Here is an 18,878-nt window from a genome sequence, read left to right on the forward strand (position 1 = left end):
GCAAGGGACTTCCCAGTTTGTCGAAGCTTGAGGACAACAGATGATGCCTGTGGTCACCAAGTTAGGAAACTCTGTGCTTTGTAGGAGGGACTCCTTAAGCGTTCAGGATGCTCACAGCCTTTGCCAACCTGAATGTCCTTGGAAATGCCAGTCTGGCTCTCAGGAGAGGATGAGGGGTTCTGTTGTTAGATGCATGACCTCCTTGATTCAGCCACAGCAGTGCACCATGGTGGGAAGAACTCAGGGAAGTTATTTAATACCTTTTCCCCAAACCTCTAAACATCTGGAACTGAATTTCTGAACTACGAAGTCTGGATTCTGTGGGAATTCAATTCATTTCGACCATAGGAAACCTCTGAGCTTAGCAGCCTACTCCTTAAAGGTCAAGAAAGAGTCATAAATGTCAGAGTTAAACAGAAACTTACATATCTAGTCTCTTATTTGGAGATGAGAAACAGCCCCAGAGGTAAAGTGACTCATCTCGGGTCACAGGTAAGTACATGGCAGAGCAAGGACCAGCAGTTTTCCCAAGACGAGTGGCCTTTCTAGGACACCCATTGAATCTGTTACAATTGGCTCTTTGCCCCTCACTACCTGTAGTGAAAGTGCCTGACAATTAGCCTTTTCGATTTGTAATGTACTTATTTGATAACAACTTTGGCTTACCAAGGCATTCATTTTGAAGACATCCATCTTGAATACACATATTGTCAACTACATAACTAAATAAAGAGCCAGCTGCCTACCCATGAAGTTCCTATTTATTTATTTTTATTTTTTTAAAATATCCAAGGATTTTTTTTTTTTAGTATTGATTTCAGAGAGAAAGGTGGCAAGAGAGAAACATCAATGTAGTACTAGTAAGAGAGAAACATCAATCCTTTGCCTCCTGTATGGGTCCCGACCAGGATGGAGCCCACCACCTTCTGGCGTACAGGAAAACATTCCAACTAACTGAGTCCCCTGGCCAGGGCTGAAGTCCCCCTGTAGAAAGCCCACGATGACCTAGATAACTGATCACTTGAGTCACCCTGCTTTTTTCTTCCTGCACTTTAACTTCTGCTCTTACGTTTTAAATTCACCAATAAGGTGTGAACCCATGAAACCCTATCTTTGACCCCAATAAATTCAAAACCTCTGGTTCCCATTCTTCCTGTGACCTAGTTCCAGGACCTGTGAGTAATAAACTAGCTTTTTTCAAAGCTCCCTGAGGGTGTTGCTGAAGTGCATCTTGCAATCATAATAAGGACAAGGCCACAACATTGGCTCTGCTCAGGGAAATGTCTGTGGGGGCTGCCACCGCAGTATGGATCCAGGTGAGTGCCTCAGGCATTCCTAGCTGACAGCAGCACTATCATAGGCTGAGACCAACACAAAACACCTCCATAGCCTTGATTCTTGAGCTCATGATCACATGTACAAAACTCAGAGAAAGTCTGGCATTGGGGGCTTTGCACCAACTTTGAGAGAATTGAAGAGAAGTAGTTAGCATTTTAACTGTGCTTCATTTTTGCCATGAAGAATATTCATCAACTACACCGCACTCTCTACACATCCCAACCCATTAAGTAGAGAGCAGCCAAGGAGAAAGGAAAAAAGGAAAGCAATCAACAGGGAAAGAAGAATTTGTGGTGGCAGAGCAATGGACAAAGTTTCTTTTCAAGAGGCCTCTCTATCTGTAATCTCCATACATGACTGAGTCCTGAGATCAACAATCCGGGCCCACTGAGGTTACCATCCTCTCTGGTCTTGAGCTATTTTTATTCTCGATGCTCTAGAAGTTGAGAAGGTGTGAGTTTCATTATTAGCTAACCTCCAGAAAATGAGACCATTTGGGTGCCACGGACTTCACTGCACCTCACCAGCCTGCCTCTGTAGCAGGGGAAGGAACTCTGCTGAATTAATATTCACCTCAGAACCCGGGATTCCTCCTGGTAAAAAAACAACTATTGAAATTCGTGGAAGGGAACAGTGACAACCAGTGACTTTGGCAAGGCTGTGTCCTTTTCAGGATCATCCAGATTTCCCTAACTCAACCAGGTGCTTTTCTTTTTAAATACCATAATTCCACAGTCTTTCTAAAAAAATGATAATATTTGATCCTTATCATTTTTTCTGTTGCTCTAGTTTTGAAAGAAATACTTTTACAGAAAAACAATACCCAGATTTCAAACTCTGTGATCTATACCCCCAGAAGACAGAGAGATTCATGTTATCTAAATATCCAATTTTCTTATCTGCTGGAGAATACTTTGTATTTTACAAGATTGTAGAATTTGAGGACTTTTACCAATAGCACTTTCCTCTGAAGGTATTTCAGGGTTTTTGCTGAGCTGTGGCTAATTCTACAGTGCTCCAAGTGATGACCCATAATTTTTAGGCCCCTCTCATTAGAGAAAGGAGAGTCAGGCACATTACTAATACTAATCTCAGGCTGCAACCAAAATCAGAATGATTGAAAAAGTAATCTGAGCTTATGAAAAAATGGTTGTTGTTCTTTGATTGTAGAATCTACAACCTTATTTGATATTATTTTAGAAGTAAGTTTTCTATGTCTATCTGAATTCATTTCTTTGGGAGATGAAACTCCCTCATTATCATATTTCCTAAAACTGAGACTATATGGGCCTCTTAAGCATTGTCCCTACATTATTTCAGAAGCGATGGTAAAGAAATTCATTTTTATTGGCAATTTTAAGCTGTGCTTCATCTTGGCATAAATTTAGGAGTAACATACATCAACCTGGCTTTTTCCCTTGCACGTCTCTAGCAGCTGGTACAGGCTGTTCTGGAAGGAGGGAGGAGGAAAGCTCTTCACCATGTGAGAGGAGTGTGGTGGGAGCATAATTTACAGAATAAGAGAACTGTGTTCTAAAGTCACTTGAACTTTCTGGACCTCAGTTGCCTTTATAACAGGTAAGAATGAATGGTCTTCATGGAGAATAAGGGCAAAACAGATTTTCTCAAACTCATGTAGTTACAATTTTCATTTTTATCGTAATTATAACAAAGTTCAGACGATGTGAAGACAGATTTGTACAAATAGGTACAGATGAGTTAATAGGGAACATTCACATGTGCCTCAAAATGCAGTTATCGATATCTTCGCTCATTAGAGTTAATAACCAACACAAACATTATTTGGAGAATTAGTTATTATTAGCAGTGACAAAAAATAAGCATCCCATTATTGATAGAAGCTGGCACTCTCAGCCTGGGAATCTGACTGACTGCCTCAAAGCCAGCTCATAGATATTAGTTAGTAATAGTATGTGTGTGTTTTTTGTAAAAAGAAAAGTAGGAAACAAGGAAGGAAGGGGGAAAGGAAAGTATTTAGTTTATGTGACATATGTAAAAAAACAAATGTTATTTTTCAAAGAAAAGGATTATATTTTTGTTCTCCAGCTACAATATTATCCACTGTGATATAGTAACATTTGCCTTTGACAGCACAAAAGAACTCCTGGATAGAATCTCCTTCTTTGTAATTTTATTTTACAAGGTCCTGTGGGGAAACAGGCTCATTAGCAAGTAAGTACAGGGGTCAATGGTAAGGGGTCAAGGTGTTCCATGCCTGGGAGTCCATGGTACCTGCTGGAACTCTGTCAGTGACCCTCTAGCAGCAGGGTCAGAGTCCGCTGCTGATTTAAGGATTCCTCGTCTCTGCCCCATCTCACACTCAAGATGACGTCAACAGAGCGGGAAGTGGCAATAATAGGAAGGCTGGTTTAGGTGCCTTCTCTGGTTTGGTAGCCAGTATCAATGGACTCCTGTGGGATCAGGCTTCATGAAAGAAAATAACACCATGAAGAAAGCAGAGCCATCTTAATCATTTCTAGGTGGAGATTTCAAAAAAGGTTAAGAAACTATCCCTTCTGTCTGCCCCAGTTGTTCAGATGTGTTCTGAAAATATGTGCTGTGATCTTTAATTTTCTTGATCATAGTTTTCACTTACCAATGAATACTAAAAAAGTAGAAGACAGACATAAATACTTATTCTATAGAATTTTGTATTCCAAATCATGTCCATCATGTAAGAGAAGTAAAATATCCATTTTCAGTAACTATTATTCAGCACCAGATCCCCTCCAGTTAGAAAAACAAATACTTATTTCAAATGTCTTTATGACTTAAGGCTTCAATAACAACTCATGAGTAGACCAAGGTTTGCTATTATTTAATCTTGGAAGAACACAGAAAGAAAAAGGAAGGGAATGTAGTGGGCAGTGTGGAATGTAGGCAGAACTCCTTTACGTAGCTGGCCACATGTGGCTTTAACAGATGAAGGGGAAACTGACTGGGGCTAAGGTTACATATTTCTGTTCAATAAGGGTATCCATGGTGGTAACTCTCATGGTGACGGTAGTCGTCCTGGTAACCATCCTGGTATCCTTGGTGGTAACTATGGTAACCGTAGCCTGCATACTCATCTTCCGGGCAGCGCATCCCCAGTGACTGCTGAATGGCCATTTCCTGTCTCCGGAGTTGCATCGAATCAATTAAATCATACACGATCACCATGGACCACATTGGGGAAGGATACCAGGATTTTACATTTCCATCTTTTCCAACTAGAAGCATGGAGAAGTATTCAGGGCTTACTTGAAAATAGTTACGTATGTCTTTCACCAAATGGGCTGGTACATCTTCTCGCTCAACAACAGAGCTCCCTAGAATAGAATTGGAAAAATTATTAGTGGATTAAAGAGAGCACTCAGGAAAACAAAGTGAGAAGAAATCACTGTGAGAATGAAGAAAGGACCCATGATCTATTCTCTTTAGCTCAAGATTCAATTAAAGAAGTTTGCTGGGTTTATTTCCTACTAGAAATTAAATGTCCCTGCTGTGCACATGATGTCCCCTTTATAGGAATGTTAAAAATATAAAACCAGTCCCTTAATTTAATCCTTGCAAGATCAATTTATTTAAGATTTGTGATTAATGAAGATTATATTGTTTGCATTTCTAAGTTTATTTCCAATTAGCTCAGTTAGTTCTTTGCAATTACAGTTTTTCTTTTGATGCTGTTGTCTGTATTTTAAAAAAGCTTATTTTATTGTCAAAGGTGAAAAACACCAATCATGTAAGCATTGGGTAAATGTATTTGAACTATTGTGATTGACACTATCAAGCATTGTGCCTGGATTTCATACACATTTTCTCATGTAAAGAGCATGATCTTGGAAGGAAAGACTGGATATGCCTTCTGAAATCTTTAGTCGCTAGTCATTTTCTTTCAGCTTCTGGGAGCCTTTTAGTATATCTCTTCATCTGTTGAAAGAGAATCAATAAGATATAACCCATGGGCCTCATAGTACCATTGGGAGGATTAAATGAGATAACATAGATGAAAATGCTTTGTAAACCAGTCAAATATTACTAGTTAATAAAGTAAATAGTTTTACTATCATTTATGAGTAATTTTACATTGAAAACAATGTTAGTTTTTTCACTCCACATTCTGTGTGGGCATGCACGTGCACGTACGTGTACACACACACACACACACACACCCTTATATGCACTGTTTGCATAAAATTCAATATAATTTAATTGTTATAAAATAACAACACTATACCATTAATCGGGAATAGTTCTAAGACGCCCCCAATTTCCTCTCCAGTGCCTAAAAGCTTCAGAATGGTTATGTGGCGCAGACCTGAGAGAAAAAAGAAAGCCATAGAATTAGGGAAAAGGACTCTAAATCATCTTTTAATTCCAAACACCAGTGTCTGACCATTAAAATCTCTAAGTTTAAAAAGAATATAGAACATAACCTGATTAGGTAGAATAATCTATTTTAAATTATTCCATAAGAAAATACTTAAATACTTCTACAATTGTAGATTTTGAGAATTAACAGCATCAGATGTTGTTTGCTTTGGGGGGGGTGTTGGTTTTTTTATATTAAAATAGAAGAATTTGCTCTAAAACTGTGACTCTGACTTTATTAAATGACAAAACTAAAATGAAGTCATCAGAACATTAAAATATCTAAGATCATCTAAACTGATTAGTGTTCTGAAAAAAAGTCACATAAACTTACATGTACATGGATTGCTTTCAGAAAAAAGACTGGAGACCTTATCCATTGTGATTGTTAAAGAAATAATTCTGGCTTCCCCGAATAAAGTTTGTGGTTTAAAAGGCAGGTTCTTATCACTTATTTAGAGGATTCAAAGGGTAGGTCACACTTAGGCAAGCACAGCCTGCTTCCCACCCTCAGCTAAAGTTTCAGGAAGGAGAGGTCACGCCTTGGCAGCTCACTGGAATTCTTTTGAAGATGAAGCACACATGGAGGGACTCAGGAGAAAGAAACAGGAGGGCCAGGCGGCTGCCAATTCCTTCTCTCCAGATCTCATGGCTTAGACAAGGTTCCAGCCTAGTCAGGGTAATAACCTGGGGCTAATAATATGAGTACTGTCGGTGTTTATTGTCCAGGGGAGAAAACTGAAAGCAGCTTTGGGAGGTCTCTTTTAAGAAGGAGCTTAAAGCAAAGTATTATTTCAAAAAAGTTTTTGTGGTCTTTACTCTCCTCAGAAAAGTAAAACATTCTGTTCTATGTGTTGTTGACTTGTGTTTCCAGAAGGGAAGATCATGAATTTATTCCTGAAACACATGAGTTGTTCCTGTATATTGTAAACAAGAGTTTGCCTACAGTAATGTGACTTAGGCTCTATGTGCAGAGGTTAAAAACACCAGCCAGTTTGGCTCCGTGGTTAGAGCATTGGCCTTCAGACTGAAGGGTCCTGGGTTTGATTTCATTCAAGGGCACGTACCTTGGATGCAGGCTCCATCCCTGGCGCTACCTGGTCAGGGCGCATTCGGGAGGCAATCAATTGATTTATCTCTCACACATCGATGTTTCTCTCTCTCTCTTCCGCTCCCTTTCACTCTCTAAAAATCAATGGAAAATATCCTAGGGCCCTAACCAGTTAGGCTCAGTGGATAGAGCATCGGCCTGTGGACTGAAAGGTCCTAGGTTCGATTCCGGTCAAGGGCATGTACCTTGGTTGCGGGCACATCCCAGTAGGAGGTGTGCAGGAGGCAGCTGATCGATGTTTCTCTCTCATCAATGTTTCTAACTCTCTATCCCTCTCCCTTCCTCTCTGTAAAAAAAAAAAAAAATCAATAATATATATATATATATCTCCTAGGGTGGAGGATTAACAAAAAACAAACAAACAAACAAAAAACCCCATCACCTAATAGCTGCAGCAAAGATGTCTTTAGAAAATTAACAAGTCATGATTTTATTTATATTCTTATTGTGAAGGGTCATTAACTACTCTAGGAACTTCTGTTTTCTAGCACCAGTGGTAGCTATAAATAATTTAAAATATGCTTAAGAATAGTGTCACAATCAAATCTTAAATATGTTGATATAAAGTCTTAAATTTTAACCATGATAATAGGAGCATAAATAAAAACTGAAATGTATTTATAGTTACCAGTTAATTTACAGTTAACTGGTACATAGCAAGGATCCAGGCTCTGTTACTGCTTTATAAAATTCACCCCTGCCCCTTTAATAAATCAAGTACAGTTGTATAACAAATGATTTCCCTTCCTAACAGAAGACTAAAAATAATGCTGATTCCAATAATAATTTTTTTAAAACAGTGGCTCCTGCTACTTCCCCACACCCAGAACTCAAAAATTCTTTCTCTGCAGAAGTATATCTTAAATGAGCCTTGAGTTGTGATTTCAACTTTTGGAATTGCCATTATCTCCGTGGTTCTATGTACTATGCATTTTCCCTTCTAAATATCCACATTCAAAATGATATTAGCTGTATCAGATCACTAGAATAATAATGTTTGGTAAAACACACACACACACACATTAATTTTCAAAACACTGGGCAATTCACTACAAAAAGAAAGTTCTCTATTACCTGCTTGTCTTAAAAATAAGGTTCTGTTTAACAGATCTCTTGGTGCCCTTTTAAAGGAATGGCAAATTAGTATAATGTGCTTCAATTAATACATTCATTCCTAACACCATTCCTGTTGTACAAAAGACATGTAATTTGTGAAGTATCCAGAATTACCTAAGTAATTGATGAGTATCATAACTTAGGTAAATGATGATAGATATAGTCTTGAGACATATATATGACATAATACAGATCACTGAAAGTAAAGCAGCTGGTATTTTCAAACACTTTAATGAAGAACCTGAGAGGGGAGAATATTAAGAGGAAAAAAAAATAGATCCCAGTTGACTAAGGCTCCAGTCTGAAAGCAACTTTATACTCAATATAACTGAGTAAGTGTCTGGGAATCTACAGTCTGGACTGGGGAACATTTGAATGAGCTAAGCTTCTATGTTTCATTTTAGAGTTGAGCAGGAAGAGAGTGGTGTGGGAAGGCAGAGATGACGAGGCTTCCCACTCACCAAAATTGCATGCCTGACCACTGAGGGCCGAGAGCTGCTGTGAATAGGCCCAGTCTTCATCATTAGGAGCAGAGATCACCAGCAACCGCCTCCTCCATCGGAATCTGGAAAAGAAGCACAAGGCCACAATGACTGCTTCGAACAATAGAGGTTATAGTGCAATGAAGCAGGGTCACTTTGGCTGTTGGTATTTTCCTATGCCCAGAATAAAAAGCACTGACTCAGAAATGCCTCATAGCTCCTCAAAGCCATTAAACTGCATTTGCACATTTCTTGTACTTTTTCTGTTGTAACTTCACAGTCTGCTTACTGTGGCATTTGCATGGTATGTCAGGCATGAGTTTGGCCACTATGCCTGATGAAGTCACTCAGGAAGAGACACAGCTCTCAGATGCAATGAGGACTGGCCAAAATTGTATGTCCTATTGTAGCAACAGAAATAAGGAATCTGATCTCACTTCTATGTGGAATCTAATGAACAAAATAAGCTGACAAATAAAATAGGACCAGTGGCATGGAAACATGGAACAGACTGACGAATCTCAGAGGGAAGCAGGGAAGGGGAGCGGGAAGAGATTAATCAAAGACCTTACATTGCATATATACATTACCCATGGACACAGAGAACAGGGTGATGAAGGATTAGGCTGGGGCAGGAACTGAATAGAGGGGGGCAATGGGGGAAAATTGGGACATCTGTAATACTCTCAATAGTAACTATTTTTTTTAAAAAGGAATCAGAAGGGGACTGAGGAAAATTCAAGTTCAAGTAGAGTTCCCTAGGGCTTGGAGGGGGTTAAGAAATAATTATATGAACGGGAAATAGAATAGGAAAAGAGAACTGAATTTTAAGTAGGTGACAGGAAGAAGGAAAATGGGGAAGTGGCTCAAAGGGTCAAGGAGGATTCCTGGCAAAACAAAGTTTTATTTACCTTCCTCAGTGTCTAATGGTTTCTCCAGAAGCAAGCACAGTTCTAAAATGTACCCTATCCCATTAGTAAGAACCAACACTTATAAAATACCCCTATGAACTAGAATGGAACTTAACCTATAGCCATAGGATTTTAGAATATACTAGAGGCATGAAAATTAGTGCACTCGAGGGGTCCCTCAGCCCGGCCTGCAACCTCTTGCAGTCCGGGGCCCCTCAGGGGATGTTTGACTGACAGATAGACATACCTCTGGCAGCCCGGGAGCCCTTGGGGGATGTCCGACTAACGGACACCCTTAGTGCTGCAGCTGAGGTGGGAGAGGCTCCCGCCACCGCCGCTGCACTGGCCAGCCATGAGCCGGCTTTGACTTAGTGGCACTCCCCCTGTGAAAGTGCACTGACCATGAAGGGGCAGCAACTGTGTTGAGCTTCTGTCCCCTGGTGGTCAGTGTGTGTTATAGCGACCAGTCATTCCTGGTCATTCTGCTGTTAGGGTCAATTTGCATATTACCTTTTTATTATATAGGACTAGAGGCACGGTGCATGAAAATGTGTGCACTTGGGGGGCGTCTCTCAGCCCAGCCTAAATGTTCTCACAATCTGGGACCCCTCAGGTAGGGTCCAGTCCCATCGCAGCATGGCTTCAGTTCCCCAGAGCCTGCGGGCGGGGGGAGGGACCAAGATTCCCAGATCACAGCATGGCTCTGGCTCCCTAGAGCCTGTGGGTGGGGGGAGGGACCCAGAGGCCAGTCTAATGGCAGCATGGCTACATTCCCACAGCTCCCTCACACTGCCACACCATGGGTGGCCAGGGCCCACAGCTCCCTCCTGCTTCCGCGCCACAGGCGTCCGGGACCCAGGGCTGACTCCTGCCGTGCCAGCCGGGACCCTAGTCTGGTGTTCGGTCGTCCGTCCAGATGTTTAGGTTGTGACAGACCCTGGCTCTTTATATATTAGGATAGTAAACTTGTTTTTGCTATTATAGCTCCAACACAGTAGATAGTGGGAAAAGCCAGGAAACCTTTGTCACTGCTACTTTTGGGGTTCCTGAAGCACATCTCTCAATTCATCTAAGTCTCAGTTTTTCCTTATCTCTAGAATAAAAAAAAGCATCTACTTCAAAGAGGTGTTATAAGAACTAAACCAGAGCTCAGGAATGTAAGTTACCCATGTGATGACATGGATATAGATGGTGTCTTCACCTGCAGCTCCTATATGTCAAAGTGTATCCATTAACAGGCCTTGGACATTGTCTATCACACTACCATACGATAACTGATCTAACCCTTGTGTTTGTATCATTTTACAGCTCACTTGCATCTACACCATATGTGTTCCTCGTTAGTCAGTGAGCACACAACGTATTGTCTCCATTTTACAGATGACAAAATGAAGCTTAGAGAAGTGAAGTAACTTGCCTAGCTAGTAAATCTAAGAGGTGGTAGCAAAATACAGATTTATCTGGCTCCCAGGCCTTGGTATCCCTCACCTACCACCCTCAGTGATCCTGATGCTTGGCTGGTGCTGCCAGGGTCCCTGAGAGGGGAGGAGGGAAAGAGCGTGAGCAGAGCTTATGCAGCCAAGCGGCAACAGTACGGAGTTGTCTCAAATTCCGCCTTCACCGGAGAAGGGGTTTTGCTTTCTGCCTCCAGTGTAGGCAACTGTGGGCTGTGAGTGTACTCACGGAGCTGGAAGCCAGCTTATTTTATTCATTGCTTCTCTCCCTGTGCCCCTTCTAGCCTCAGAGTGAACATGAGAGTTTTCAACCCAAAGAAAATGGCCTCTTGGGGGAATAGTGGTTTGGGTGAATGAGAGAAAATGATAGTCTGATGAAATACAACCTCTGAATAGATGCCTGGAGCAAGGCTCGCCAAGAATTGCTTGCTGTGACATTACATTCGCTTCCTCTGCTTGTTTTTCTTCAAAGGAAAAGAAAAACTAAAATCTCCACTGAGGATAGGGAGATGAATGTGTTTGGCATGGAAGAGCAGAGAGGAGCATCTGAGACGGTCCAAGGTTTCCTGGGAAAAGGACCAGTGACTGCTGTCGGATCACAAACATGGTCTCCTGCACATTCCCTGCTTCCTTAGGAGACACGCCAGATCAGCGATGTCCCCCCCGCGCCCCCACCCAGCCAGCATCCAAACCAGGCCAGCCACCCTGGCCTCACACAGAGCCTAAGGTGTCCTGCAGGGAGCTATTTTGGGTGAGGTATATTTTGACTTGTTTACCTGTGGGCCCTGCTGTCGGCTGTCCTGATTGTAGAGGAATGGGGTCTGAGACTCCGTGTCCCAGACACACCAAGAGAAGGTCATTTCCCCTAAGGAATGATTTTTCTTCTCCCACAGCCCTTCACAGGAAGATAAAAGCCCCCAACTCGACACTGAAGGAAATAGCGCCCATAGGATGTAACAAGAGATGTGTGTGCATCATCCAGATCCTTATTCTGGACAACTTGTTTTTTCTGTCACTTTAGCTTCTCAGTAAATAAAAATTATATGAGCTATGGATGTGTTTGCTTCTCTTAACCAAAATTAGTGTGCATTTGCCCACTCTTTGGGGCTTCTGTGTCAGAGAAAAGTAATTATAGACTGAACCAAATTAGTGTCGCTAAAGGTTAGACTGGCTTAGAGTCTGGTCAGCTGAAACCAGGCTTTATAGACCCACCAACAACTCAGCAAATCTGAAGGAAAATTCCCATTTGGATACTGATTTATTTATGTAACTTTTAGTTAAAATTTTTTTTTTTTTCAGTTCTCTTCGCCTGGGTTTTAATACTGAGGTATTTGCTAAATCTCCTTTTCTCACCTCTCCTCACCTCTCTCTTGATGATAAAATTCTCTTACTAGGAGCTAACTAACTGGTCCTAATACTACTAATAGCTTGCATTTATTGATTGTTCACTTTGTGCTAGATTCTGGGCCATCATTACCTTTAGTATTGATTTTACCTTTTATAACAACCTTAAGAATAGATACACTTATTACCCTCATTTTTAAATGAGAAAACTAAAACACAAGAGGTTAAATAATCAGCCCAAGATCACCCAACTAATAAGTGGAGAAACCAGAAATTGAACTCTGGGCTATCTTTCTCATGCCTTTAAGTAATATACTATTGAACTTTAATTTTTAAGACCAATGATAATGATCAGCACAATGATTTCTAAGTTGTGACCACAGTCATGTACACCCACAGAATATTCAAATTATGATCATATATCATTCTGAATATCCATAAGAAATGTACGTTCCTGAAATAGTAATAAATATAAGAGCCCACAGGGCACTTACATTATAAAGAAAATATAATTACAGACTGTAGGACCCCATATAGCTCAAAAGACTTTAGATACAAAATGTATGTATAAGTCTTAAAAATCAAAGACAAAACTAATTCAAATAGGTGACCAATGTGGATGAGCATTGCAAGATTGTGAGTGGAAAAAAAGATTGAGATAATGTCAGATTTCCTTTTCAGGTTTAAAACCCATGACACAGTGATTATAAAAAAACATTCTTCCTAGGGATGGTAAGAAGAAGACCTCATGATATCTGCAGCTGATAGTGTCATGGCTGGCCCAAATCCTTGGTTATAAATAACATCTGTGATAACTGTCTGTTTTAGAGGTTGGGCAACCTGAGTTTACTAGGATGGTTCAGAAAGTATGCATCTTTTAGTCCTGATTTAGAATTAAAAAGAGAATGTTTTCAAAGAATCAAAGTCATAAAATAATGTATATTTCTAAGAAGATCCTGGTTTTCTTTATATAATTTATGTTCTTGTGAAACTTAAGATAATTTGACTTAATAAAATGACATCCTTAAAATTCAAAAGTAGAATGTGTAATTGAGTAATAGTTGTAAATGTATGGTTTTAAGTGGAAATCTCACTAAGTGTATACAGTTATTGGAACATATGAGAGAACTTCAGATTCACTGTGTTTACAAGATTAGCTTATTAAACTTATGGGTCATTTAAGTTCTCAGAAATTCTTTGTTTATTTCAAGAAATTAAAATAAATATGTTAAATGTGAAATATCTGAAATAATGAAGTTGTTTAATATCTGAGTTTTTAAGCAAGGTCAAACATTATCAAAGCCCCTTAAAACTGTAGGTAAAATTTCCTAAATTATAAATAGAACTAGATGCCCAATGCACGAAATTTGTGCACGGGTAGAGTCCTAAACCTGGCCAGCGATCAGGGCTGATCAGGGCCTTCTGGCTGCCAGCTGAGGTCTTCCATCATTCCACACCGCCCCCTGGTGGTCAGCGCACATCATAGAGAGTGATTGAACTCCCAGTCTCCCGGTCAAACTCCTGGTCTCCCGGTCGAACTCCCGAGGGGACAATTTGCATATTTGGCTTTTATATATATAGATTATGAGACTTAAAAGTCTAACTTAAATGTTTAAGGGAGAACTAAGATTAAAAGCAAACTTTTAAAGAATCTTTTCTACAAGGAAAAAAGGAAGGAAAGAGGAAGGAAGGAAGAAAGGAAGGAAGGAAGGAAGGAAGGAAGGAAGGAAGGAAGGAAGGAAGGAAAGAGAAATGGAAAGAAAAGGAAAATATACTTTTTAAAAAACTCCTTGAGAACAACTGTAAGCTCTTATTCTTCTTCTTCTAAGTCACTGCCATCTAGAGGGATGACCTGGGATCAGAAGCTGATGTTTCAGTGGCTCCAGGACTGAACAAGAAGCCATTTGCCTATGGATTCCTAGAGCCTTTTCTCAGCTGAGAGAGTGGCATGAAGGCTGAATTGAGTGTCTGGTCCTGTGGAGGCATGCACTTGCCATCTCCATTCCAGGTCCTTGCACTGCACTGAAAATCTGGGTGAAGGAAGAACCTCAGATTCCTTTTAGCTTTGAAATCCTGTGGTTTTAGGATGATCTTCTTTCACTTCAAACTCTGGGCCTCTGGGTTCAAGACTAAAAATCATTCATTTCATATTTTCAAAAGGAGTATCAGATAAGAATGTGGACTTTGGTAGCCAGGTTATCCTGGGGCCACGGAGTCCTAGAGCTGACACTAGCTGAGTGATGAAGAGAAAGTTACTTACTCTCCATGATGTTTAATCTGCAACATGACAATAGTTATAGTATTTAGATCACTGGATCATTGTGAAGACTAAACCCACAAAAGAAGGTGAAGTGCTTGACACAGAGGTGAGCATACAGGAAGTGATCACAGCAATCTTGGGATAGATGTAGGGCTACTTACTATTTTTATTCTCATTTGTCCCTAAGAGATTTTTAATTAAGAAACATAGGGGCAAAATAGCTAATAAATGGCAGATCCAAAACTTAGATGAATGTTAAGTCCTATGCTCTTTACACATCATGAGGTTATCTCCTAAGAGGCCCACGCTTCCTGAGTCTAGAGGAAGTCAGATTATCATTTACACATCATAGAATTCTTGATTCTCTGACTTGCTTATGGAGAATGTGCTTTATAGATACAAGTTAGGAAGTTCTGCCTGGAGTGAAACACAGTTAACACCGATCCTCCAAGCAAAGGCTTGCTCCATTTCATGAGCCCCTCAGCCACACGATTCAGTTTGGGCGAGCCTACTTGTTGTAGGTGGAATTGGTGCAGCTTTGTACCTCCTAGGGCCCCAAAGGCCCTATAGAATTTTTATCCAACATGCAGGAAGGGGTAGGGAAGGAACAACATGAAGAGATTTTTTTTTACATTCTTTTCTCTGTGTACAGAAAAGAGCTTCCCTACAACAGTTTGCAATAAACAGCCCTCCCCGGGGAACCAGGGAGCTGAGTCAAGAAGATTGCTCCTTCTGAGGTCCTGGTAGGGCTTTTGTTTTCTCTGCAGAGTTGGAAGGAAACAGAAAATCAAGCACAATGTTCCAAATCCTGTTTGAAACTAGAAGGGGCCTAATAAATAAATATGTAAAATACAATTGTTGTATACAAAGCCCTCCAAATTCACTGACTGAATAAAGTAACCCTCACAGGGCAGAATTCTGTATTTTGTGCCCAAAAAAGGAGCAGAAAAGATTTATCCAAAGCCATTAAATCACCATTCAAGCTTGCAGCTGACCCCAGCCAGCCTTGTGACCAGAGCTACTTTCGACAAGGCAAAGACTAAGCCCAGTAGCCAGATGGCTGGGAAGCAGACAGACCTTTCACCAGGGAAGGTCGCTCTCTGCACACGTCTGCTCTGTGCTTCCCGGGTGTTTTCATTAGCTCACCCAGAACACATTCCCGCCTGCCTCCTCGAAAACTCCAAAGGTGATGTACCTGGATAGGAAGTTCTCCAGTGACTGCTTCTTGTCTTCCTTGCAAACAATGCCCTCCTTCTTCTGTTTTTCCATGTCTTTGATTCGGGACTGGAAAGTATCGATCAGATCAAACACAGACTTCATTGCTATAGGCACCTCATAGTATTGCTGTTTAAGAAAGAGTAGAAAGTATATCATGTATAAGCGTGTTTCTTCCCTCTGCTCAGAGAATAGGGAGCCCAGGAGAACTCAAGGGAACTCTGAAAAAATCAGAGCCTGGAGGGCTCAGTGCCTTAGAAACTCTCTCCTGTAATAGTACCACTGCTGATGTTATGAACTTCAGAATCCATGAGACAACCGCCGCTTATCTTTTATGAGGATTGCTTCTCAACTGCACTCCTTTTATTGGAAAGGGTCCATGCCTCCTTCACCACACATATCCTAAGTTCACTTCCCTACTTCTGGGACTAAACTGGTTCCTGTTCACTACACAACTGACGAGGAAGTGAGAAATGCTATATCTAACACAGAAATGGAATAACATGTTACACTATTCTACCTGAGCAATAAGGGTAATTGTCTACCAGAAGTGGACCTGTTATTTGGCCATTAGGAATCTGCATAGACTCTTTATGATTCCCAGAGATTATTTTATTGAGTGACCATCACTTAAAATTAGGTCGTTTTCTTATGTATTCTCAGAAAAGAATTGGGATACAATTCAAGGATAATAAAATTAAATTTGCTGGATCATTCTTGTCTGGACTTACAACAGCAACCTAAGATGGATTTGGAGGCTGGCTGAGCATAAACAGCATACATTAAGGACATGGCCTGTAGCTATATAGGCTCTCAGTGGGAAATGAGGTCAACCAGAGGATGTGAAAGCTGGCAGAAACCTTAGGGATTATCTAAGATTAGAGGTCAGCTGCACAAGTACAGGAAGAATTAATGAAGGGACCTCTTTCTAGATCCAGAAAAATACTGCAGGTTGAGTCAGCTATACGAATAGCCCAGGCAGACTTTTTCCTGATGATTTTCACATAAGCATGATATACTCTCAGTACACTTGAATGGCTAGAACAGTGGACTCTGGAGCAAGTCTGTATGGATATGAAGTCCAATGCTAACTGGGTGACTTGTGCAAGATACTTTACCAACCTGGACCTCTGTTTATTCCTCTGTGAAATAAAAGTAATTCTTGTTTTTTATCTTAGATATGTAAGATAAAGGTTATCAATAGTTAAGGTGAGTGCCTGGCATAAGGAAAGCACTCAACAAAGTTAGCTATTTTTGTTATTTTTAAAAATGATTCTTCATAGTTCAGAACCTTTGTACCCAAGCATATGAACAAAGTAGGTGTAAAATCTGACTGTCTTGTCCATATTCGATCAGGAGTTAAACTTGTAGGTCCTTCCTAAGTAGACCTATGTCAAATCTGGTTGTCTTGAAGGCAGAGGCCAAATACTCTTTATCTTTATCCCCAGGGCCTGGCACACCATGGCTATTCAACAAGTGTCTAATGAATGCAAGACATTGATGTTACAGAAGAATTTAGTCTGAGTGAAATAAGTGAGGCATAGGGGGTCATCCAACCCAGTCTTTTTCAGAGACCATATTTCTGGGCACAAATTCTATAGACCAACATGGACTATTTGGACCATTTCAAAATTTTCCCATTTATAAAATAACTAGAGGCCCAGTGCACAAATTCATGCACCAGTGGGGTCCCTTAGCCTGGCCTGTGGGATCGGACCAAAACCGGCTCTCTGACATCCCCCGAGGAGTCCTGGCTTGTGACAGGTTGCAGGCCAGGCCAAGGGACCCCACCAGTGCATTATTGGGGCTGGGGAGGGACTGAGGGAGGGCTCCAGGGTGTGTCCTGCCCATCTCGCTTAGTCCTGATCAGCCCAACTCCAGCAGCAAGCTCACCTACTGATTGGAGCGTCTTCCCCTTGGTGGTCAGTGCACATCATAGCAAGCGGTTGAGCAGCCTTAGCATCTCATTAGCATATTATGCTTTGATTGGTTGAATGGCCCACTGGTCGACCAGACACTTAGCATATTAGGCTTTTATTATATAGGATTTGTGTTCACTCATATCTATTAGACTCAGTGACAAAAAAAATTCAGAGTTGCTGTTGTAAGGAATGGCTCCACATTATCCAAATCAGGAACCCATACCTTGACTCTGAGGTCCACATCTGTTAGCACCATGAAGAAGTCATCATAGGTCATTCCATACTCTCTCCTCAGCTCGCTGATGAGATGCTGGTCTACCAAGTCCTCATCATCCACCACTTGCATGGGTTTCTCATTATCTTAAAGCAAGGGAAATGTAAATAAATATGGTGTGACAAGATAGAAATCAATAGGAACAAATGGGTAGAAGCTCTGGGCCTCCATCCAGAGTTAATTAGAACAGCTTTCATTAGTTGCACATATTTGACTAACATTTGGTTTAAATAAAAGTTTACAAAGTGAATAAATACAGAAATGAATGAATAAATAAACTCATTTTGAAAATAACTCTTCTAAAGATGACCGAACTCCATCTCTGCCCACCTTGGTTAAAGTAAATCATTAGGAGCAAAATGAGAGACTGCTGAGCCATCCCTGCAAGAAGACTGCCACCTCACCCAGAATGAGTCTTTACCCTAACTTACCAGGGAAGTAAACCAGGTACTTTTAAGTTTTATTTAATTTTAAAATTTATTTTAGTTTTACTATTTATTTAAGTCTAAAATCTGGGTCTGTTTCTCCCTTTTATTATAGAATCACTTTGGGAATCAGTGAACCATGTCATTGCTATAGAGAAAAAGGAAAAGTCTATGTTCAAACCTAGTATCAAGTTCATTTTTGCTCCAGAAAAAAGTCAAGCTATTCATAATCCAAATTTTGCAAGTGAATAGAATTTTACGAAGAGTGTTACTGAACTCATGGGAGTTTAAACCATTATCTATTTTTTTCAAATATTAAGTCTTAAAAATAAATTATTATAATTCAGAATGGTTCCTGAAGGTGCCACTGGGTTAATAGGAAGCATGAACATGGCAACTCCTATGTCTGGGAAGCCTTTTGTAAATGATAGGACAGCTTTATTTACTTCTTCTCTCCCATACAAGTCACAGTGTTTCCTTCAACTCTACTAGAATTTTTATCTGCAAAATAATCCCCTGTATTTTTTTAAAATGTAAAAAATTACACTTAACAAATATGTGATTAATAGATATATTAGTGAAGAGAATCTATCATTTATTGTTAACATTGCTACCCAATGAATTGTAGTGCAGTAGAAACAACCATAATTTT

The 18,878-nt window shown here is 40.4% G+C and overlaps 1 protein-coding gene across 1 annotated transcript in view; it reads right to left on the minus strand.

Moving 5' to 3' along the window:
- Positions 1-4,156: 4,156 nt before the first annotated feature.
- CCDC80 (coiled-coil domain containing 80) overlaps positions 4,157-18,878 on the minus strand; it is a 35,478-nt gene continuing 20,756 nt past the window's right edge. The window contains exons 4-8 of the mRNA XM_070406190.1: positions 17,751-17,887; positions 15,586-15,734; positions 8,401-8,504; positions 5,579-5,659; positions 4,157-4,670 (exon numbers count right to left, since the gene is read on the minus strand). Of these exons, the coding sequence (XP_070262291.1) occupies positions 4,324-4,670; positions 5,579-5,659; positions 8,401-8,504; positions 15,586-15,734; positions 17,751-17,887 (818 nt within the window). The 3' untranslated portion in view covers positions 4,157-4,323. The remainder of the gene's footprint in view (positions 4,671-5,578; positions 5,660-8,400; positions 8,505-15,585; positions 15,735-17,750; positions 17,888-18,878) is intronic.

The sequence above is a fragment of the Myotis yumanensis genome, unplaced genomic scaffold, assembly GCF_028538775.1.
Source record: "Myotis yumanensis isolate MYYU_CA2020_CCGP unplaced genomic scaffold, mMyoYum1.0.hap1 SCAF_2, whole genome shotgun sequence".
NCBI lineage: Eukaryota > Metazoa > Chordata > Mammalia > Chiroptera > Vespertilionidae > Myotis > Myotis yumanensis.